The following is a 23,979-nucleotide window of genomic DNA, read 5'->3' as shown; positions in this document are numbered from 1 at the left end:
TAAAGGTGATGAACATATGCAACACATCTTCCTCCTCCTATTTTCCCCACAACAACAACCCTGTGAGGCACGTTGGGCTGAGAGAGAATGACTGGCCCAAAAAATCACCCAGCCAGCTTTCATGCCTAAAAGAGCCTTGGTGGAGCAATGGGCTAATACCTCCTTAAGTAACACCAGCTGCCTGCAATTAGTGCAGGTTCGCATCCCACCAGGCTCAAGGTTGACTCAGCCTTCCATCCTTCCGAGGTAGGTAAAATGAGGACCCAGATTGTTGGGGGCAATAAGCTGACTTTGTAATAATGCCGCTTGGGAGGGGGCCGAAAGCCCTAATAAGCAGGCATATACATAGAATGAAGGCTATTGCTAAGCACATTGATTTGTGCTTTAAATTGTAAGCCGCCCTGAGTCTTCGGAGAAGGGCGGGATATAAATGGGATTAAAAAAAATGGGAGTAGAACTCATAGTCTCCTAGCTGCTAGCCTGGTGCCTTAACCACTAGACCAGGGGTAGGCAACCTGGGCTCTTTTATGACTCATGGACTTCAGCTCCCAGAATTCCTGAGTCATAAAAGAGCCCAGGTTGCCTACCCCTGCATTAGACCAAACTGGCTCTATTTGTTTTATTTGTCACAATTTGTGGCACAGACCACTGCTTCATGTGACTTTCAAAAAACCAAAGACAAGTTCAGGGACAGGCTGATGAATGACATTTAGCTATAAAGTCTAGAGAAGCTCAAGATCTCATGAGCAACTATGACAACTGATTATTGGCCCAATGCAAGAAACGGATTGCCTGCCTTGAACTATCTACACATGTTGGTCTGGAGGGAAGGAGAGAGAAAGATGGACAGACGTACAGTTAGGACATCTCCGTTGTGGTCAAGCCTCATTCAACAGAGATTTAGGCTTACATGTTTAATTTAATTACCGGGTATGCACAGTGCACTGACTGTAAAGTAACTAGAAGGGTTGCCTAGCTTAATTTAGCAGATCTCCAAGAATAGCAATAACAATAATAGCAATAACGGAAGATTAAAATGAGCTGAGGTCAGTGTATTATGATGCAATTATTGAAACTACTACATCACAGAGTGATACTCCTATCCTCTGAGCTTGGTGGTTTTCTTACAGATGTTTTATTACCAAAGTAGATAACATCAACAGTAGCACCTACTTTGATAATGAAATGTCTGCAAGAAAACCACGAAGCTCAGAGAGCTCCAAGGACCCCACAGTTCAATCCTGGTCTGTAAATATTCTCCTCTATCAGTACTACATCAACGTTTCTAAATTTGGGCAACTTTACAATATGTAGACTTCAACTCCCAGAATTATCACTCACATCTGCTTACATTTAAAGTGGACAAGTATATTGTGTTTTATATAGAACTACTTTTGAATTATGTTTGGAAATTCCAGAAGGTGTAAAGTCACCATCTAGAGTGGTCCAGTACATATTCTGGAAATCTCCAGTTTATTTTCAGATAAAGTATTATTTGTTGCTGTGTATACATCCTTTAGTCAAGCACAAATGACCAGGTTCCATTATCCTACTTCAGACACACTATGTGAAGACTTAGCCGTCTAATAATGTTGGGCAAAGTGAAAGGAAAGAAAGAAGAGAGCCATCAGCAGAAGGTGGATGGACTCAGTTATAGTGCTGATGAGTGCACTGTGCTGGAAGACCTGAAAGATCAGGTTAGGGATAGTTCAGGGGTCTTCAGACTCAGCGCTTTTATGATTCATGGACTTCCAACTCTGACACGCTGGCTGAGGAATTCTGGGAGTTGAAATCCATGAAATCCATAAAAGGGCTGAGTTTGAAGACCCCCCCAGGATAGATCATCAAGGAGAAAAATCATCTGCACCGACTTGAGACCAATCAATCAATTAATCTATGAAATGTCCCTAAACATCAGGAACCAGATCAGAAGAACTATTTCTTCTCATGTTAATCAGCTAACAGTTCAACTTCAACACCTGCTCTTTATGTTCTACCATTTCATTTTTATTTTTTATTTTAATTCCATTTATATCCCGCCCTTCTCCGAAGACTCAGGGCGGCTTACAAGCTTAGCAGTAGCCTTCATTCTATGTATATGCCTGCTTATTAGGGCGTTCACACACACCCAAGCGGCATTATTACAAAGTCAGCTTAATTGCCGCCAACAATCTGGGTCCTCATTTTACCTACCTCGGAAGGATGGAAGGCTGAGTCAACCTTGAGCCTGGTGGGATGCGAACCTGCACTAATTGCAGGCAGCTGGTGTTACTTAAGGAGGCATTAGCCCACTGCTCCACCAAGGCTCTTATACCATGTTTTGGGGATGTGCTTGATAACAACAGAAGAGGGACATCTAGGTATCCTACCCAAACAGTGGGTGTGTCTTCTCCAAAGAACTTTGGTAGGCCACCTCTCTGTTTTGGAAAGCAGGAAAGTAATATATAATCTGTTCCTTTGATCTGCCTAACTTTCAGCTCTTGTGACACTATTTTTCCAACAGAGACTATTAATTGACATTCTTGGCTCCTATTTTAGTGATCAGTGGGTTAGGATGCTGAGCTTGTCGATCAGAAGGTCGGCAGTTTGGCGGGTCGAATCCCGAGTGCCGCGTAACAGAGTGAGCGCCTGTTACTCGTCCCAGCTTCTGCCAACCTAGCAGTTCGAAAGCACGTAAAAATGCAAGTAGAAAAATAGGGACCACTACGGTGGGAAGGTAACAGCGTTCCGTGTGCCTTTGGCGTCTCGTCATGCCGGCCACATGACCACGGAGACGTCCTCGGACAAGCGCTGGCTCTTCGGCTTTGAAACAGAGATGAGCATTGGCCCCTAGAGTTGGAAACGACTAGCACGCATGTGCGGGGGAACCTTTACCTTTTTTATTGTCCTTTTAATTGTTGTTTTTATTTTGTTTTTAGGTTTATTGTACCTTGAGTCCTATAGGGGGAGTTACACTTCCTAACATAGGAGAGAATTTTAAAAAATTGGATGTATTTCCATTATCGGGCCCTTGCCACAGCACAAAGCAAATTAGTTTCTGAATAAGGAAGAATGTGTACCACCATCTGCCTTAATATGACAATTTTAGATTCTGAGCGTTCATGGAGGCAATAAAAATTATGTTCTAAAAATAAACTATGTGGAGATTTTTTTTTAAAAAGGATCAGCCAACATCAGCATAATTATTATGCGATGTCTCCTACATTTCTGCTAACTGAAGCACATTTTCATTTTAAGAAGATAAGGCTTTATTTTTTTCCACTCACACATGAAATGGGTTTAAATTGAAGAATGCTAAAGAATAATGTTTCTCTTTAGAGAGGTTCACTGATATTTTCTGCAGGAGTCTCAACAGAAAAAGGCAAAGCAAGGCAGAAATAAAAGTGAAGCTCATCTGAAGACTGGCAATTCTGCTCTGTCTTTGTATTGGAGACAACCAAATGATCCCAACCATCACACCCAGGAAAGATACAGATAATTTTATCGATCCAAGCAAAAACTGGGAGGGAAACGTTATCTCTACGAATGCACTTAAATCCAGAAATGGACAAAGTCTTGGTGGCTAGACTTAACATTTTTGAACATTTACTGGGTCACACCAGGAATTTTTACATGTTTTCCTGCTTTTCATTTTAAAAAAAACCTTATTATTTGAAGGTTTACTTTAGCACTTACATATGTACTTCAACCAATATTGAGAAACTCTGCCCCAGTTTTAGCCACTGCAGAGAGAACTTGCCGCAAAAAAAGAAACTTGAGGCCATACAGGTTGCCCAGCCCTGCTTTAACTGTGTTGAAATCAAACCGTTTCTGATATTGTAAAAATATTAATTAAAATACTGCTAGTGGGTCACAAATACGTAAGTACCCTAGTGTCTTTCCTCAATTCTTACAACTTAACAGCAGCAGAACAAAGTGCTCTAACAAACCAATTTTGAAAACCACTGCCTGACAGAGATGGGTGTACCAAGTTCCACTTGATCGCATCCAAGAGGAAACCGTGTCTCTGGTTTCTTTCCAATATTCATCCAGTCTCAACCTTTCTGTAACTCAACGCCATTATTCCCAATTTTGCATTCTGGAATTATAGATAATCCTTCATCCTTTTCTACTGTGTGATTCCCTTTCAGGTACCGCATGTTCTCTTACTTTATCTCCACTACCACCATTTTGCCTTTTTTTTTCTCTTCTTAGAGTTTTCTGCTTCCTTAGATTCTTTTCAGCTTCGTTTCTTGCCCTTCAGTCTTCTTCATTGCCCTTCTATGAAACAATTTTCTTAAAAGTATGGTGCCCAGAATTGAACACAACAATTGAGATAGGATCTGACCAATAGGAAATAAAATGGAACTATATCTCACCTGGCCATCATTTCATACCTGGAAATCGGATCCCATTTTCAAGGGTAAATTCACTAATACCATTTTTCCACCTCAAATAAAATGTCAGAGGGATTTGCGGCATTAAAAATGCACACAGAGAGATGGTGCAACCATCAATGGACAAAGCTGTACACTTAGAGATGAAGATGGGAAGTAGAGTAGTAGCAATTATTCTAGATCAGTGTTTCTCAACATTAGCAATTTTAAGATATTCCCCAGCCAGGCTGAGGAATTCTGAGAGTCGAAGTTCACATACCTTAAAATGGCCAAGTTGAGAACCACTGTTGTAGATTCTCCATATTCAAATCAACAACTTCAGAGTTTTGCTGACTACAGGCAAGTCAGAGGTAAGGGGAGCCTTAAACCAAGATTCTTGTCATCAGGATCCTGTAATTTTTCTTCTACCTGCCCAGTAGGCTGAGTATATATTTTCAGGCTGTATTGTCATCCTGGTGTTATACAAATTGGATGGCTTGGAATTTAAAGAGAGGTATGTTTGGAAGTCGCTGGGAAAGATTGCCCTGAGAAGCATCAGTTTAGCTGTGTTAAAAGCTTTCTAAAATCCCCAGACAGTAATTCCTAAGAGACATGCCCATTCATTATGTTTAATGTTGCACTGCCAACATTCAGAGGCAAAAAGGTACAAATCTCAGCAGTGGCATTTCAGAATGTTTGGTTAGACATCTGAGTCATTTAAAAATGGGGGTGGGAACAGTGTGTTTCCCTGAGGCCCCCCCATTCTCCTTCTCATAATCACCCATCCCTCAAACAGACAAACTCAGTCTTGTCCTTTCAGTAACGCCATAGCATCGCTGAACAGCCTCCTCCAGCCTTATAGAAAGTACCTCATATGTTGCCTGTTCCTATCCTAAGATTGGCATTCAGGTTTGATGTTCTGTTGAAGCAAGCGGTCTTAAGTGTGAAGACTTTACTAGGATTCCTGTTCATTATTTTTGACTAATACCCAAGATGATCACCCTGCTAGACCTAACTTTCCATCTGTTTCTAGCTGCGTGGATGTAATACAGATTGTGGTGGGAGATGGATGGATGGATGGATGGATGGACGGACGGACGGACAGACTGATGGATGAAGAACTTTCTGCCTGAGACACTGATTCCAATCTGCATTTGCTTTGTTCTGAACTTCGTTTGCTTCTTCTTGAAATTGTCTTCATGCCACGCTGAGCCTTTGCAGCTGTCTTTGGTCCCTTTCAGCAGTCTCCCTTCAAAATCAACCTTAACCTCCTTCAGACTTTATCCAGCCTTCACCTCTCTACTCTTCCTATGTCTGACAATCAGTTTGCCTGCAAACCTGTCCCTTCGTGAAACTTGACCCTTTAATCCAACTTATTCATACACTGCTTTCTTATCAACAGCAACTGGATAACTCAGCCTTCTTCCACTCTTGGCTCTGTAGCTGGTTTGGCCCATTTCCTACTTGACATTTAAGGCTGCTAGAGAGAGGAAACATTTCTGCCTTGTCCCGGTACTCACTGAAGCCATCGGCTGGTGGGAAAGCATCAAGTCCAGGTGCGGCGGTTGAGCCAGGAGAAGGGGCATCACCATCGGTTGCTCCCTGTGAGCTCAGTTCATTGGTTGGTGTCTCCTATTTAAAAACAAGGGCAGGGATTCAAATCCCTTTGAATTACCCATCTAAAGTCCCTCTGGACTGAGGCACAGTTCAATCAAATAAGTAAGAAAGGGAAATCATTTATCAGAATGCAAAGCTTCAGCAACCGACTCTTTAAATCGACTCTTTAAATCGTGGGGTGGGAAGAGAGATAAGACTAGCAGGATGTGAACTGGAAGAACCCCCCCCCCCCGGGTTTTCAGGACCTTCCCCCACTGATGTAAACTACAAGGGAGAAATGAGCCTTCGTATTGCATGTCATCATTATGCAAATAGGTGTGAATCCTTTCAGCTATTGGAATAGATCAAAGGCATCCAACTGCTGGGGGAAGAAAACCTATTATCCACAGATGGTTGGCCGTTTCTATAAGGAGGCATGAAAGGACAGCATGGCTGGGATTAAGCCAGACCAAAAAGGAAATATGTGTTGTGTGCATTGGCAGAGAATCTAAAATGTGGACAATTGGGTGGGAAGAAATAAACCCAGAGATGTAGAAGATAAGAGAAAGGTGAGAGCCAGAATCCATGAAAGGAGAAACACTGCCTGGAAATGGGACTTTTAAAGTCCTTCTTTATATGATACTGTGAATCAGCTTTCATACTCTCCACCCTTCACCTCCTCATAACTCACCTGATCAAAGAGGTAGACGGTGACATCATCAAAGAAGGAGACCATCTTTCGCTTGCGGTCAAACTCAGCTGCTGCCTCCTCCGCTGAGCGGGGTGACTTGAGAAGGCCACGCAAGTTGCGGGCATCATCGCTTTCACTCACCACAATGGGCACACCCCTCCCTCCACTTCCAGCCAAGCCTCCTTCCTCATCTTCTTCAGTGTCCTCTTCCTCTTCCTCTTCTGCTCCTAGGGAAGCCTCTCTCCCTCCCAGAGCCGGACCCTCCCCCAAAGCGGTTCCTTCCCAAAATGGTCCTTTCCTTGCTCCGCCAGGTGGGGGAAACGTCTGCAAAGCCAGCGGCGGGAGTGACAGAGACAAACGGGATAGCTTGGCTGGAGGCAAAGGTTAGAGGTCAAAGGTGAAGATTGCCAGGAGAAGGGAGAGTGATGGAAGAGCCAAGGGTCCAAGGTCAAGAAGGACAGATAACATGGAAACCAGCCAAGAATAAAAGAGTTGGGATGAAAGAGAGAAAGGTAGAGAGAGACAGAGAGAAAGAGGGAGGAAGAGAGAGAATGTGTTATTTTACTACAGCTGGGTTCCTTGTAATTTTGCCCACATATAGCCTAATATGACCTGCCACATGTATCAGTTCAAAATGAGTGGTTTACTCTAATTTGATTACCAAACTGTCTTGGCCTGCAAACAACTAGTATCCATGGAAAAGTTGACAGCAGAAGAAATCCATAATCATGTCTGTAACTAATCACTTTTTCCCATTTAACACTACGGATTGAATTATGTTGATCATGGTTAGATTAATAAAGCAGCTAAAAGAATCTAGACCCCCAAATTGGTTGTTGTTGTTGTTGTTGTTTTACTGTTTGGTGACATTGCCTATAAATCCAATCCTCTTCAAAATTACACATATTTTTGTAAAAAAATTACATTGATTAGCAGAACAGCCCTCCACACACAAAAAAGTTGTTTGCCAAGACTTTGGGTGGTGTTCATGTATTTCCGGGGGAGGGTGGGGGAGGGTGGAAGCTTTTTAGCAAACAAAAGAAGTAAAATTAAAAACTGGACCATTGGATCAAATTGTAAGCCGTCCAGAGTCACTTGATTGGGTTGGGCAGCTAGAGAAATGGAATAAACAAAATTAAAAAATAAAATAAAATAATAAAATAAAATAAAATAAAATAAAATAAAATAAAATAAAATAAAATAAAATAAAATAAAATAATAAAATAAAATAAAATAAAATAAAATAAAATAAAATAAAATAAAATAAAATAAAAAAATAAAATAAAATAAAATAAAATAAAATAAAATAAAATAAAATAAAATAATGAAATGAAATGAAATAAATAAAAATAAATAAAAAAATAAAAAAAAATAAAAATAAACAAAATAAACAAAATAAAAATAAAATAAAATAAAATAAATAAAAATAAAATAAAAATAAAAATAAAATAAAGTAATAAAATAAAATAAAAATTTTAAAAAAACAATTCTTATTCGGTGTCCCCAGGATATTCATAATTTGGAGGAAGTCTTTATTAACTCTTCCCTTTCTTCCTTTAAGATTTTATTCTGAGGCTCAGGGGAGGGCCTCATGGGACGCCGATCCTGCTCCAGAGAACCACGGCCCAAGACACTGATGGGAAGCAGTAAAGTAAGTCATAATGGTGGTTGCAATGGTGCCACCAAAGCTCTGCCCCCTTTTATATGAGCTGCATATGAAAGAATTGGGGATTTAACAACGTGGCTTAAATCACCGTCCACCACCACCTGCTTGGCCGCTGCCACTTTCCCATTACACCAGTGATTCTCAGCCTCCGTAATTTTAAGCCATGTGGATGTTTCTCTATCCTGTGTGTTGCACGACTGCCCTGCCTTCCTGCTGCTGCCACCCTGAATTGTAGAATGTTTACCTTTGATGTCTTCACTGGCTTGATTCACAGGGACCTCAGGCTCCTCCTGTTCCTTTTTGAGCTGGTCGGTTGCTACGTAAGTGTCTCCCTGAGGCTCTTGTGATTGTTCCACGTTGGCCACGGGTTCACTTTGCATCTCAGTATGAATAGCTTTCTCTCCTTCCTTCCTTCCTTCTCCTTCCTCCTTCCATTCAAGCTGCTTCTCTTCAGGTTCTCCAGCTCCTTCCTTCCTCTGCTGCTGCTGCTTTTCTTCCTCCACCTCCTCCTCCTCCTCCTCTTCTTCTTCTTCTTCCTCTGCTTTATCTTCCACACTTTCTGACCACTGGAAATGCACTGTTTCCTCAAGGTGCCTTTTCCCCTCGTTCTCTTCTTCCTCTCTTTCTCCTTCTTTTTCTCCTCCTCCTCTCCCTACTCCTTCTTTTTCTCCTCCTCCTCCTCTTTCTTTTTCCTTCTCTCCCTCCTCCACCGTTCGCCGCATCTCTTCTGGCTCCAGCCTCCAAAGCTTGACAATGGCTTGGTCTTTCAAGGAGGCAATTGGTGAAAAGCCCAATTTGGGCGCCTTCTGACTGCAAAGTAGATTCCGTGTGACGTTCTCTTGCAGTGTGACCAACAGCTGCTCTTTGCACACCTGAACCACAAAGCCTCCATCTACGATTGTCTTCTCTGAAGGCTTCTCCTCCTCGGTTCTGGTTGCCGCTGGTGCCTCGGAGGATTCAGCCTCCCCGTCAGAGAAGTAAGCAGAATCACGGTGAGGGATTGCAAGCCCCAAGTTCCTGCCTACCTCTTCTTCAAGCTCAGTCCCTTCCTCGCTCACTGAGAGCGTGAGATCGCTGGTGGACTGAGACATGGGCGTTGCTGGGACTTTGCCAGGATCATCCTCTGCTTCTGTTTCTTCCTCTTCTCCGGAAGGTGAGGGAGGTGATTCCTCTTTAAATATGAACTCGGGTGAAAAGGTGCTCTCTGTTTCATAGCCACTGTCCCCAAATTTTTGCCCTGGAGAGGAGTAGTGGGAGGCTGGGCTGCAGACATCTGAGGAGCTGGTATTAGAAGGAATGTCCAAGGAATCTACGGAGTCTAAGGTTCCTCTCTGTCGATCGGGCGCTGCTGGAGAAAGGCTCAGGGTTGGAGGGCCAGCTGAAAATCCATCAACAGCTTCTGGGAGGATTGCAATAGTCTCCTCATCGTTAGTCTCAGCTAGAGTAGATAACGGCGGTATCTCTACAGGGACAATCACATTGCAGCACCCGGATGACATAGTTGGAAAGGGTGACCCAGGCGGACGGATGTTTCCTCCACCTCTCTGCTTTGGGTAATCTTGAAGTTCATAGGTCTTCACAGCTGTGCCCATGAGTGGGTCATAAAATTCGCTGTGCTCCCCAGCATCTCCGTCACAGTCCCTAGGTGGTACGGTAGAACAGTCAGATAAGGAGCCCCGCTCCACTTTGAGGGAGGAGTCATCCTCAGTGCCGTAGCTATCCCGGTGAGGACGCCTCAGAGGCGGGCCATGGTTGCTCCAACTGCTTACCACGTCCCCTCGAGGGATGGCACATGTGCAACGGGCCCGAGTGCACAGGGGACAGGGCAGAAGTTTGCGCCGCCCTCCTCCAATGCTGCTTCCGCCATCATCGGTGCTGCTGCCAGAACTGTGGCCCTCCATCAGGGAAGGTTCCTGTTCCCAGGAAGGTGAGCCCTGGAACTCTGAGGGGTCCCCAGCCAGCGTCTCCCCGGCCCCTCGCTCTTCCATCATCTCAGCATCCCAGCTACGCTGCTGATCCTCCAACTCACGATACACAGTGAGTAGGGACTCTGCAAGGAACGCTTCGCCCTCCGTGGTCGGTGTCTCTGTCAGCGACGTCTCTTGGATCTCACCATCTACACGAAAAGGATTGCTTTCACCGCTGCCCCCAGGCAAGAAAGGGTTAGTATTGGATTGTTCAGGTGGCCGAAGGGGGGCGTTGTGGCAATCCCAATTGGAGGTAAAGAGGGGCTGTGGTGCTGAACCAGGGCTGGGGGCACAGACTGGCCCCTCACCACTACCGTGGTCCTCCAGGCGAATGTAATATTCACTGCTGACGGAAGGGCTGCGGGCGCTGATGACAGGCACAACACTGGGCGTCTCCAGACTGTGCCCACGATGCCCTGCCTGTTCATAGAAAGGGTTGCTGACAGGCACAGCTAGCCCACCATTGCTGGAGGGGTATTCGGGTGGTGCTGAGGCAGGGCCCTTCCATCGCCCCAGCCGGGCCTTCTCCCACATATACTCAAAGTTCAGCCCTCCACTGCTTTCGGTCACAGTCAGGATGTCATCCATGTCTCCACCGTGGAATCCGTCCAGGAGTGGGTAGGCGGAGATCTCTTCTGATGGGCAGTGATGGCGTGCTGAAGAAGAGGAGGCCGGCGGTGGGGAAGAGGAACGCATGGGTTTCAGGGCACTCCAGCGCCACTCGAAACTCTCCTCTGCCTGAGCATTGGAGCGCTCATTCAACAGGTAGCTCACCTGCAAGTGCAGCTCTTCCATAGTTGGGCGATGGAAAGCTGGTAGCCAGCATGATTGCATCACCTCGTACCTGCAGTGGGGCAGGGTTGGAGGGAGGATAGAGGAACAGTCGGAAAAACAGGCAGAAATAGGAGGGGGGGAAAAACACAGTTGTGGGAAGATAGCCTGAAAGGACAGCTAAGGGTGGGCAGTGGGGATTGGGAACATTTAAAACAAAGCAAAAAAAAAGTGTTGCAAAAGAACAGTTGGAAAAAGAGGAAGAATTAGACACCCTTACAGAGTAGCAAAAGGAAAAAAAAGCAAAGGTAGAAACAGATATGCCAAATTAGAAAGAAACGGACTACTACAACGAGAGAAAGTAAGAACAAAGAGTCAACCCGTAAAAAAAAAAAATGAAGCAGAGCATATCAAAACACCACTCTGAAGTCTTTCAGGAGTACAAGAGGATGGGAACGCTCAGTCCCAAGAATAAAAGGAGAACGGCTGTGACATCAGGAGAGAAAAATGGGTGAGGAGTGGAACAGCTGGAAATGCAGACCATTTATAGATCTTGGAGAATTGATCTAACATAGGAGAGCTACTATATATGACATTAAATCATTGGCCCATCTACTCTTATTAAGAGGAGCATATCCCAACCTAAACAGAGAGCAGATGGGCATCTGGTGGAGATGCTGAAGTCAGTCGCAACCCTTGGGGGTGAGGTGGGGGGTATGGGGAAGAAAGGGCAGGAAGATCAAAGTGATATAAGCATCATTGCAGCATCTCCGCACATTCTATGGGCAACCCTAACCCTGTGCCAAGCCCAAAGGAACTTTCACCTGTAGACATCACTAACGTATATTATCCCACCAGGCAGATGGTTGGACTAGATCTTCAAGTTCTCTTTTCCCCTCTTACACTCAATGATTCTAGAATTCAAACCGTGTGCCCCATTTTCCCTAAACCACAAGAAGATGAATATTGCAATTCAACACTTTCAGGTGCTGCACAAGAGTTTCATTCACACAGTGCATTACTAGAGAGAGAGAGAGAAGCAACCTGGAATTAAGGAGAAACTTCCTAACAGTGAGGACAATTAACCAGTAGAACAGCTTGCCTTCAGAAGTTGTGGGTGGAGGTTTTTAAGAAGAGACTAGACCAAAGGTAGGCAACCTTGGCTCTTTTATGACTCGTGGACTTCAACTCCCAGAATTCCTGAGCCAGCCTGGCTCAGGAATTCTGGGAGTTGAAGTCCATGAGTCATAAAAGAGCCAAGGTCGCCTACCCCTGGACTAAACAGTCACTTGTCTGAAATGGTATAGGTCCGTGGTGGTGAACTTATGGCACGCGTGCCACAGGTGGCACGCAGGGCCCTCTCTGTGGGCACGCGCGCCATCACCCCAGTCCTACGCCTTCAGCTGGGTTTTATAAAAGCTTTTCGATTTAGGCCTCCGCCGCCGTGTGCAAAAAAAAAAGGTTCAATGAATCAATCAATTTCAACTTCTTGTGGGGGAAAAAAAGATCTTGCAAAGTTGGAATTGATTGATTGAACTTTTTAGTCCCACCCAGTCTGCCGTTACCACCGCAGCCACGCCCACCCAATGGGCCACACCCACCCAATGGGCCATTCCTACCCGGCACCCAATGATACTTAAATGGGTTTTGGGTTGCAGTTTGGGGCACTCAGTCTCTAAAAGGTTCGCCATCACTGGTATAGGTTCTCCTGCTTGAGCAGGGGGCTGGACTAGAAGACCTCCAAGGTCCCTTGCAGCTCTATTCTATTCTATTCTATTCTATTCTATTCTATTCTATTCTATTCTATTCTATTCTATTCTATTCTATTCTATTCTATCAATTTTTCTGGATTGACAATGTCTGTCTGTGTCTCATTTAGGCACCGCCGATCTCACTATCTAAGGGACTCTAGGCAGTTGATGGGTAAAACTCTTAAAGCTGTATAAAAAAGATACAATGAAAATACAATGAAAACGGGATGAGAAACAAGTAATAACAAAGATAAAAGATAACAGAGGGGGGGGCCCTCTAGGCACCATCCACCACCAAGGTTGCATGACATTCCTCAATCCCCATGTGTCAGATGCAAGCAACTGGAATGGCTCCAAGAATGGGTCAAGTGGGTTTCTTTATTTTTGATCACCAGTTTACAAGAAACTTGCCAGACCATCTGCCTACCTTTTAGAAATGGCAGAAATATTGACTTCAAGTGTTTCCTCCCCCAATGGACTTCAAGCTGGAATGTTTTTTAACACACACCCCTCCCCTTCCAATTGGAGCCTCCTTTCCTGTTTTTTGTAGACATTTTTTTAATATTAGAGTTTGATGGTTGTTTCTTCTTTTTCTTTTCTTTATTTTGTATTTTAATTTTGGAAATAAAATTTAAAAAATTGTAAAAAAAAAAAAGAAAAAAAAAGAAACAGGTGCGCTCCGTAGATGCAAAGGGAGAGTAGATAGATTTCCAATTCAAAACAGAGTTTCACGGAAAGGGAAAAGGCTACGAAATGACTTACCGTAGTTCTTTTTTATGGAAAGCATCACACTTTTATTTAATTTGTCTAATTTAGATCTCAGGATTTTTCTTCCAGGAGTTTGAGATACTGTATATCACACCCCATCCTCTATTTTTTTCCACAACAACATTGTGAGGTAGGCTATGTTGAGAGAAAGTGATTGATGCAAAGTCACCCAAGGACCTTTTATGGCCTTGAACCCAGTCCAATTGTAGTCCAATCTGCAATTGCATAAACTATACTATTTCCCTGTCTTGCTGCTTTTCACTCATTTGAAATATTTAATTTTAAAACGAAGGACATGATTTAAAATTTCACTAACCTTGACGATCCCTCTGGATGAATAAAGATTTTTAATAAAGTTTTGGAATGTTTGACCCTCAGTGTATATGGTGGTTTTATAATGAACAATCTTGGCTTTGATTTGTAATTATTATGTATTTTTATTTTAAGTCAAATTTCAAATTTGGGGAGTCACACGATACTCAGATATGGTTAACTATGATAGTCTATAAGTCCTGTAAATTTAAGTCCCAGATTCTGCTTAGGGGCTTCTTCACGAGCACTGCATATTCTCGTGCCATCCGTATGAAAATAGGTCTCTGTGTCATGAAAAAAAAATTGCAACCTAGAACTAAGGAGAAACTTCCTGACAGTTAGAACAATTAACCAGTGGAACAACCTGCCTCCAGAGGTGGTGAATGCTCCAACACTTGAGGTTTTTAAGAAGAGACTGGACAGCCATTTGCCTGAAATGGTATAAGGTTTCCTGCCTGAGCAGGGGTTGGACTAGATGACCTCCAAGGTCCCTTCCAACTTTATTATTATTATTATTATTATTATTATTATTATTATTATTATTATTATTATTATTATTATTATTATTATTAAAATAATATTTGCAACAGAAGGAACACCTATTTAAAAAATCCTTTTTTTCCTAACATGTATCCTAACCTACAGTCTAAATGCTGGAGATGTGGTAGTTTAGATGCCACCTACTTTCATATGTGGTGGACTTATAGAAATATAAAAGCTTTTTGGATTAAAATTTGGTGGAACATTCAAAAGATTTTTAAGAGAAAGATAAAGTTTTCTCTACAATTGTTTTTATTGGGTATTGTAGATTGTGATACTAAAGAAACCAATTTGATGTTGAATTTGATAACAGCAGCACGGTTACTGGTGGGACAATACTGGAAGAAGGATAGTTTGCCTACTATAGAAGAATGGGTACTTAAAGTATCGAATCTTGCAGAAATGTCTAAGATTTCTGCTTATTTGAAGGATTACTCACAAGAAAGATATATTTCAGTTTGGAGAAGATGGATAGATTATATTCAGAACAAATATGGGACTAAAAAGTTCCATTTAGCTTATGAGTAGATTTTAGAGGATATTGTTATTAATTTTAGTATTAGTATTGAATATATTTTTGTTTAAGTTATTATTATTATGTTTTTAATAATTTGAATGTATCTATGTTAAAGGGGAGTTAAACCACATTAGAATTTGGTTAATTTTATAATGGATAATTTTAGTTAGAATATGATTATTATATCTATAACCCTGTATTCAGCTCTGGGAAGTGGGGGGAGGAAGGGGGGTGGTTTGGGGTGGGTGGGTTTTGGGGATATGTATTGTAAAATTTTGTTTTAAAACTCTTTAATTTTAAAAAAAATCCTTTTTTTATATTGTTTCACTGCATTTTTCCTTTCCTGGTTTTTTTATAGGATTGCACCATATGTTATGGTGAGATATTAATAATAATAATAATACTAGAAAAATATTTAAAACATCTGAGAGGAAATCCTCAGCCCAGATTAGCAGCTCAGACAATTGCTGACAGAAATAGAAAGCTGCAGACAACTAATTAGCTAACGTGAGCTAGGAAGAACAGGAAAAGGAAAAAAAAATGGAAAGAAAGGTCATAGCTGAAGGAAGCCTGGCCAGACTGACAGTGCAGAGAGAGAAATGGATGGATAGAGGAAGAGTCAGAGGAATACAGAGAGGGGAGAATGGAAGAACATTAGGAGAAATAAGAATGCTAAGGCAAGCATCATAAAGTTTAAGGATAATATCCCAGACCACAAACTGTCCATGAAGCCTCAGTAAATGTCTGTCAAAGAAGAAGGGGACCGGGACGTCTGCAGGGTGGAAGATGGGGTGGGGCAAATGAAGCCGTGGTCTGCTAAACTGTCATGATACAAACGATGCAAATTGTGTGTATACAGGTAGCTCTTGAAGTCTATGGAGATTCTTAGTCATCCAGGTCATGGCTGTCGTCCTAAAGGAGCTTTTCCAAAAGGCAACTGGACTTTTGTTTTTTCTTGAAGACATTTCGCTTCTCATCCAAGAAGCTTCTTCAGTTCTCAGTTCTTGGATGAGAAACGGAAAGTCTTCAAGGAAAAGAAATCCAGTTGCCTTTTGAAAAAGCCCCTGTGGGACAGGTAGTCCTTGACTGACAACCATAATGGATGCTGCCAATTACAGTCATACATCATGACAATGATAAACTGGGTCGCCAAGTGACTGACCATTTTTACAACCTTTTCTTGTGGCAGTCATTAAGTGAATCTGTGGTTGTTAACCAAGTGTTTTTTCAGCAAAAATGCTCCATAGAGAGCAATAGGTTTATTTAACCTATTGCTCTCTATGGAGCATTTTTGCTGAAAACCAAAAGTAAACACCAGTCTGGGGCAAAAACCATTCTAAATCATTATCTTGTCACCAAGGGATACTACAAACAGCTGTAAATGCGGGCCGGTTGCTGAGGGCCCAAAATGCGGTCACATGACCCCTGGGAAAGGCCTGGCTGCTAGAACTTGGAACTGGATTCAAAGGACCTTTTGGTGAGGTCCATCATAACTTCAAACAGTCACTTAATGACCAGTTGCAACTCAAGGACTATCTGTACACACATCATTTGCACAATGACGTAACAGCATTTGTGATGTCATTGTGGCTTCTACTGGATGCCTCTCGAAGGAGCTTGGGCTGATGGCATCCCAGTAGGTGGATGATGGATTTGTTGGCCTGACAAGGAAGAACTCACCAATAGTCTGAGTAAGGAAGCTTAAGGCGAGGTTTGGCCAGTTTCATCTGCTGCTCCTTGATGACAAAAGTCAGCACCTCCTCATCAGAAAGATGCCGGTAAGGCTGGGAGCCGAATTCAAACAGTTCCCAGATGGTCACCCCCATTGACCTGCAAAGAACACAGGGAGATCAAGACAGAGGGAAAATTCCTCCTTGCTATGTGAACAAACAATGCTGTGCGAACAAATGATAACACATCGATTATAATGGGAGTAATAATGAGTCAAGGGCTGGGATTACCCCAGTTCCTCTCAGCTGTTTGAGGCTGTTGTGGGCATGCCCTAATCGTAATACACATTTTTTTAATTGTAAGTTGCCCAGAGTCATTGATTGAGAAGAAAGCTATAGACAGACAGACAGACAGATGAAAGAGAGAGATGATAGAGGGAGGGACAGACAGACACAGAGGGAGAGAGAGAGATGAGAGGATGATGATAGACAGATGTTAGAGAGAGACACACACATGACAGAGAGACAGAGAGATGAAGATAGAGATAGATAGATAGATAGATAGATAGATAGATAGATAGATAGATAGATAGATAGATAGATAGATAGATAGATAGATGTAGAAGATAGAAAGGGACACACAGACACAGAGGAAGAGAGATGAGAGAGAGAGAGGATGATAGAAGAGAGAGAGAGAGACATTATATATATATATATATATATATATATATATATATATATATATATATAGAGAGAGAGAGAGAGAGAGAGAGAGAGAGAGAGAGAGAGTAAGATAGAGATAGATAGATGATAGATAGATAGATAGATAGATAGATAGATAGATAGATAGATAGATAGATAGATAGATAGATAGATATAGAAGATAGAAAGGGACACACAGACACAGAGGAGGAGAGATGAGAGAGAGAGAGGATGATAGAAGAGAGAGAGAGAGAGAGACATTATATATATATATATATATATATATATATATATATATATATATATAGAGAGAGAGAGAGAGAGAGAGAGAGAGAGAGAGAGAGAGAGAAAGATAGAGATAGATAGATAGATAGATAGATAGATAGATAGATAGATAGATAGATAGATAGATAGATAGATAGATAGATAGATAGATAGATAGATAGATAGATAGATGGATGGATGGATGGATGGATAGATAGATAGATAGATAGATAGATAGATAGATAGATAGATAGATAGATGAGAGAGAGAGAGAGAGAGAGAGAGAGATATGGATGGATGGATGGATAGATAGATAGATAGATAGATAGATAGATAGATAGATAGATAGATGAGAGATGAGAGAGAAACAGGGGAGGGAGAGAGAGAAAGAGGGGGGAGAGTGAGAGAGAGATGATTGGAGGGGGAGAGAGTGAGAGAGAGAGAGAGAGAGAGATCTTGAATGCCTCAAATACGGTTTGGGAAATGCTGAGAGTCTCATTTCCACAGACTACTAATATTCAGGGAGAGCAGTACACCTCCTTTTCAAATACATGTTTGACAATCTTGGAAAAAAGCGGTAGCTCTCTCTCAGAAAAGTACAGGAACAATCCAATCAATTTAATCTGGGGAAAAGAATCAAATCCTGCCAACAGTTTAGGTCTGAAAGGAAAGCAAGACAGATATTCAGTTTCTTTTGTGGTCAAGTATTTTCACCGCTTCGATTAATTCGGAAGAGGCAGCTTCTTTGTGTAGTACAGTATGTGGAACATTTTTGGGTGCTGTGGCTCGTGCCAGCTGGTGCCCGCACTGCATTCATCATGCAGTATTTACAGGTACAGTGTGTGAGTCACACCCGATGTTACTACCTTTTTTTTTTGCTGTAGTCATTAAGTGAATCACCTCAATTGTTAAATTAATCACATGGTCATTAAACAAATCCAGCTTGCCTCATTGCTCGTTGAAGCCTTCTGGGAAGGTCACAAATGGTGACCCTGGGATACTGCAATGCTTGTAAATTATTGTTATTATTATTATTATTATTTAAACTTGTATACCGCCCTATTCCCGTAGGACTCAGGGCGGTTTACAGGGAAAAATTAAAAATACATACATACAAAGTTAAAATTGATTAAAACTAAAATTAAATTAAGTCCCTGAATTTAAACTAAAACCCCATTAATAAATAATTAAAACCCCTCAGTCTGGGCCAGACAGCTCAAAAAGCCAAGTTTTCAAATCCCTGCGAAATGAGCGAAGGCCGGGGGCAGTCCTAAGCTCCGTGGGAAGATGGTTCCAAAGGGCCGGCACGCCCACAGAGAACGCCCTTCCCCTGGGGATAACCTGCTGGCATTCCTTGACCAGCGGTACCCTAAGAAGGCCCTCCCTGTGGGAGCGCACGGGACGATGGGAAGTTGATGCCGGTAGCAGGTGTTCCCTTAGATAATCCGGACCCAAGCCATTGAGAGCTTTATAGGTCATTACCAGCACAGTAAATACATGCTGGTTGCCAAGGGCCCAATTTCTGAGGTGATCATGGGGACATTGCAAGGGTTGTTAAGTGTGAGGGCCGGTTGTAAGTCACTTTTTTTCAGTGCCATTGTAATTTCATATGGTCAGTTGGACGTCAAGGCTTACCTTGACTATAAATATGAGTGTGGAATGTATATCTAGCATCCTTGTGGAAAACTAACTTTCCAGCTAAGCCATCATTACCAGAGATTTCCAAAGTCCCATCCTCTTCCAGCCACACATTATGAACTCTGTTGGTGGCTAATTTTCGCACTGCCAGGTGAGGAGGGAGGGGAATCTACCCATCACTGCAGTTGAAACTCTTCTGCTTTATATTTATAAGAATAACATTACCCACCCACCCCCAGCCTTGTTGCTGAGGCGCATTTAAGCTGTGGGAGTAGCATAATTGACAACAGCATATTTTTCTGGTGTCTGGTAAAGGACAGCAGCCTAAAATAAATCTCATGTGCACCAGGCTTTATAGCTGGTGCCTCAGGGCATCAGTGTGTCCACAAACCTCTTTTGGCAAGCTTTGTCTCCCGGGTGGTTACATTAAAATAACAGCTTTAATTAAAAAATAGAAAATTGGCATGTTGCAAAGCAAAGTGCCAGTCTCTAACATCATCTTCATTTCCAGGACTCTCTCTGGATTCCCGTCGCGCCCCATAATCTTGATTAGCAACACTACACAGTCCTTGGTTTTGGACAAATGCCATCTCCCCAGAAAAGGGACCCTTGTGATTATGGGCAATCCAGAGCTTGGGGGTTGAGACTGAGAAGATTGGCAGGGTAAACCAGCCATCTGGTAAACTGCTCTCCCCCAGCCATAATATTTCTGAGGAGCAGCCATAATATAATTTCAGACATGTCCATTTGGCCAGCAACATTGGAGAGGTTTTCTTTAGAGTAAAGGAACATGGCAGTCAAACCACTTACAAGGTTTTCCTTGCTAAACTCTGGTTTTTGGTTTGTTTGTTTGTTTGTTTGTGACAAAAGAGGAAAGAAAGGGGAAGGCGAAAAATCACCTGCTTAAATAAAAAAAAGCATTCATCATTAAGAGGATTGTGAGGGGGTGGCTCAAAATAACTAGTTCAATGTACGGATTTCGGCAAGCGGGGGGTGCAGGTGATAAATGATAAAACCTGTGCAATATAGTACAAATGCTATCGCTTATATATTTGCATTGTATACAGATAGTCCTCAACTTACAACCACAGTTGGGATCAGAATTTCCATGACTAAGCAAGGCAGTGGTTAAGTGAGCCGTGCCCATTTTACAACCTTTTTTTGCCACAGCTGTTAAGAGAATCACTGCAGTTGTTAAATCATGTGATCGTCAAGCTTCCCACCCCATCCCCCCATTGACTTTGCTAGTCAGAGGTCAGCTGGGAAGGTTGCAAATGGAGATCACATGACCCGGGGACTCTTCAACTGCCGTAAATACATCCCGGTTGCCAAGCACCCGAATTTTGATCACTTAACTGTGGAGCTCCTGCAATAGTCTTAAGTGTGAGATCGGATGTAAATCACTTTTTTCAGTGCCATTGCAACTTTGAATGGTTGCTAAATGAAGTAAGTCAAGGTTTACCTATTCATCATTTGCATTATCATTCATCTATTCCTTTTATTTTGTATGCATATTGAATCTACCAAGTTGACATCAGTGCGCATGTGTTATCATTGTGGCATCATTGTGTCTTACTGAGGATGCCTGCACTGGATGAATGCTTGCAAATGCTGAGCACCATTTCCTTGTGGACCTGGAAATGTTTATTTCAGCTTTAGCCCAGTTGGATTGTGTATCCCTGCTTGAGAATACAAATTGAATTTCCTCAGTCCAAGAGTTATCCTAGGACTCACCAAACATTGCTCTCCTTGGTTTGATCTACAACAATGACATTCCCATGCATCTCATCAAACAGCTCTGGGGCAACCCAACGCAAAGGGATCCAGAGCCGGTCCGGAGTGATGTAATAATCTTCCTATGAAACAGAAATGAGAAACGGCACAAAGTAGACACTGAGTTGTAGGCAACTCAACATCCCAACATCTCATAGGTCCTGGATGCTTGGCTTCTCGTCCAGTACAGAGTTCCCTCTAAGGCCCATGCAATCTTATATAGTAATTTGCTCTAAATTAAATGGCTCATTTCCTTTAAAAAAGAACGGGAAGTTTAATTTCATAATGGATTGGAAATGTTCTGCAAAGAATATATTGCCACATCTATCCCTTGCCTAAGACTCCTGGGAGACCCATCTTAGATTCTTTGTGGTACTTTCACCCCATACCTTGTAGTTGTTGTGTGACAGGCCATAATCCCCAACCCTCACGGTGAGATCTGAGGTCAGCAAGCAGTTCCGAAGTGCCAGGTCACTGTGGAGGACAAGAGGACTTTGAGCCAGGTGAGAAAAGAGACTCTAATTTTTCACCCTTTCTTATATTATCTTATATTATACATAGTGAGGATAAAAGTTTTTTTTTTGTTACGGGGGAGGTTTTTTTGGCAGGGGGAGGGTAACCCATGCTGCCTTCAAAAATTCAGAGGGCACCTTTTTATCCCCACAATAACTTACAAGGATTAAAAAGGTTGGGATCAGAATTCTGCAGAAGAATCGTACTACGTGATCTGTTTATTTTCGTAACTCTTCCTAGGATTTTGGCTGACTGACTAGAATTTATTTATTTATTTTGGTGCCTTTATGTCAGTACTGACTCCTGGACTAGTCCCTGCAGGGTTTTTTTGGCAGGATTTCAGTAGTGGTTTGCCATTGCCTGGTTTCCTAGGGCTCAGAGAGGGTGACAGGCCCAAAGTCACCCAGCTAGCCTTATGCCCAAGGCCGGACTAAAACTCACACTCTCCTGCTTCCTAGCCTGATGTCTTAACCACTAACCAAACTGGCTCTCTAACCAGAATCTTCTGGGCCTTCCTTATGTTGTTAAAATAGAGTTCCCAGTTAACTCAGCCATCATAATCAGTGGTGAGGGATGTTGGGACTATTTTTCTCAATAATAACGGAAGGCTTCAGGTTCCCAAGCCCTGGACAAAATAAAGTAGGGATGTTTTGTTTAAGTGATCACACAAGCCCCGCTTCTTTGCTTGATGCATTCTTTACAGACAGGATTGTAAATGAAAACCTGTTTTGGGTATGAAAATTCTGGCTTGCAAAATGAACAAAGCAGAATATTGGATTTGAGCAACATACAAAAAATCCTGATTTGTATAGGTGATTAAGAACAGTGTTTCTCTATCCTGGCAATTCTAAGAGCTGTGGACTTCATTCTGGGAGTTGAAGCTGGCATATTTTAGAGTTGCCAAAGGAGGAGGAGGAAGAGGAGGAGGAGGGCCATAGCATAGCAGATTATAGTAAAAAAACATTCAGAATCCTGTTTAGAAATTAGTGGCTATCCAAACAAGCTTTCTGCTTAATGATGAATACTCACATACAGACCTCACTACACATGTTGTTGTTTTTTTAAGCTGGAATTCTGTATAGGAAATTCCATAGTATTTTTTTTCATGATATCTGTGATATATTTTACCTCACAAGGTTTTCCCCCAGGCAAGAGCCTCACTGTATTCTTTGTACTTTGGGAGCAGTGGCCATACACAAGCAAACAAATATTGATGTTTAAACTACCGAACATTTTTGTTATAACATTTGGCTTCTCATTTTTTGATTCTGATTTTAAAAAAATGATCAATGCTTTAATTATCCTAACCCCTACCACCACATTACCCCTTTTCTGTTATATTTTTTTAGACAAAGCCATAGTGATGTAACATGATAATGGCCAAGCAGGTTTCTACCCATAGGAAAGTTCACATCTTTATTCATCCTTTACCCAGATCAGTGCCATCATCAAGTGCCTTTGCCCTTGGAAGTCTCCAAAAATTTTCGACCTCCATTTTAAGCCACCGCAGTAACTTCAATCAGGGAGAACCTGAAATTCTAAATCTCACAATCTGCTCACTTTCTTTCGCATCCTGGTTCACGCTTTCTTTCCCGCGGCTTCAAAAGTTCAGCTTTCCAGCCGTCATCCCTACCTGTGAATGTAATTGTTTTTATGCAAGTGTAGCACTCCCAGCGTGATTTCGTACGCCATCCGCTGCAACGTGCTGAGGTCCCGTGTCAGTAAATCGGGAGTCATTCCATCTGCTTTGCGTTGAGCTCGCAAGTAACGTTTCAGATCTCCCTGGAGTTGGGGGGGGGGAACACCAAGAGAGAAGAAAAAAGTGACCAAGTTTCCAAATCTAGTAATCTTGTCTGGGATCCAGGAAAATTCTCCAGACATTTTTGAAGAATCCAAGATATCTTTATCCTCATTCAAAGCTCACGTTATCCATATTATACTTCCTGCCCTCATTCTAAACTGACAACAAAAGTGCCAGGTAGATTGGAACTGTTGGAAGTCAGCAGCCATTCTCCTAGAAAAGGAAATATTTTGGGGGATATTAAAAAAGGGCAGAATATTATATTTCCCCAAAAGAATAATAGAAAAATCTTAGGCAGAAACCAGCCTCCAGTCACCTTCCCCCAGGCAGTGGCTAGCTCTGTAGAAATGCAGATTTGATAACTGTATTCAGAAAGACTAAGCCATCTATTCATAAGCAAAATGCCTTCAGCCACAGCCCCAGAGAAGCAGGACATGACCTTTAGGACATAATAGGATTAACCCACCACCATTACAATACTGGGACGTGGTGGCTCAGTGGGTTAAGATGATGAGCTTGTTGATCAGAAGGTCGGCAGTTTGGCGGGTTGAATCCCGAGTGCCGCGTAACAGAGTGAGTGCCTGTTACTCGTCCCAGCTTCTGCCAACCTAGCAGTTTGAAAGCACGTAAAAATGCAAGTAGAAAAATAGGGACCACTACGGTGGGAAGGTAACAGCATTCCGT

The 23,979-nt window shown here is 42.3% G+C and overlaps 1 protein-coding gene across 1 annotated transcript in view; it reads right to left on the bottom strand.

Moving 5' to 3' along the window:
* LOC308676295 (serine/threonine-protein kinase LMTK3-like) overlaps window positions 1-23,979 on the bottom strand; it is a gene marked incomplete at both ends in the record, with an annotated part of 45,448 nt that overhangs the window by 3,762 nt on the left and 17,707 nt on the right. The window contains 8 exons of the mRNA XM_081342108.1: window positions 5,876-5,987; window positions 6,643-7,013; window positions 8,553-8,733; window positions 9,019-11,119; window positions 16,615-16,764; window positions 20,943-21,064; window positions 21,371-21,455; window positions 23,128-23,276. Coding sequence (XP_081198234.1) covers window positions 5,876-5,987; window positions 6,643-7,013; window positions 8,553-8,733; window positions 9,019-11,119; window positions 16,615-16,764; window positions 20,943-21,064; window positions 21,371-21,455; window positions 23,128-23,276 — 3,271 coding nt within the window. The remainder of the gene's footprint in view (window positions 1-5,875; window positions 5,988-6,642; window positions 7,014-8,552; window positions 8,734-9,018; window positions 11,120-16,614; window positions 16,765-20,942; window positions 21,065-21,370; window positions 21,456-23,127; window positions 23,277-23,979) is intronic.

This window comes from Vipera berus, assembly GCF_964194415.1.
Source record: "Vipera berus genome assembly, chromosome: W".
NCBI lineage: Eukaryota > Metazoa > Chordata > Lepidosauria > Squamata > Viperidae > Vipera > Vipera berus.
Note: the sequence above shows the minus strand (reverse complement) of the source record. Positions and strands in the feature narration are given on the sequence as shown.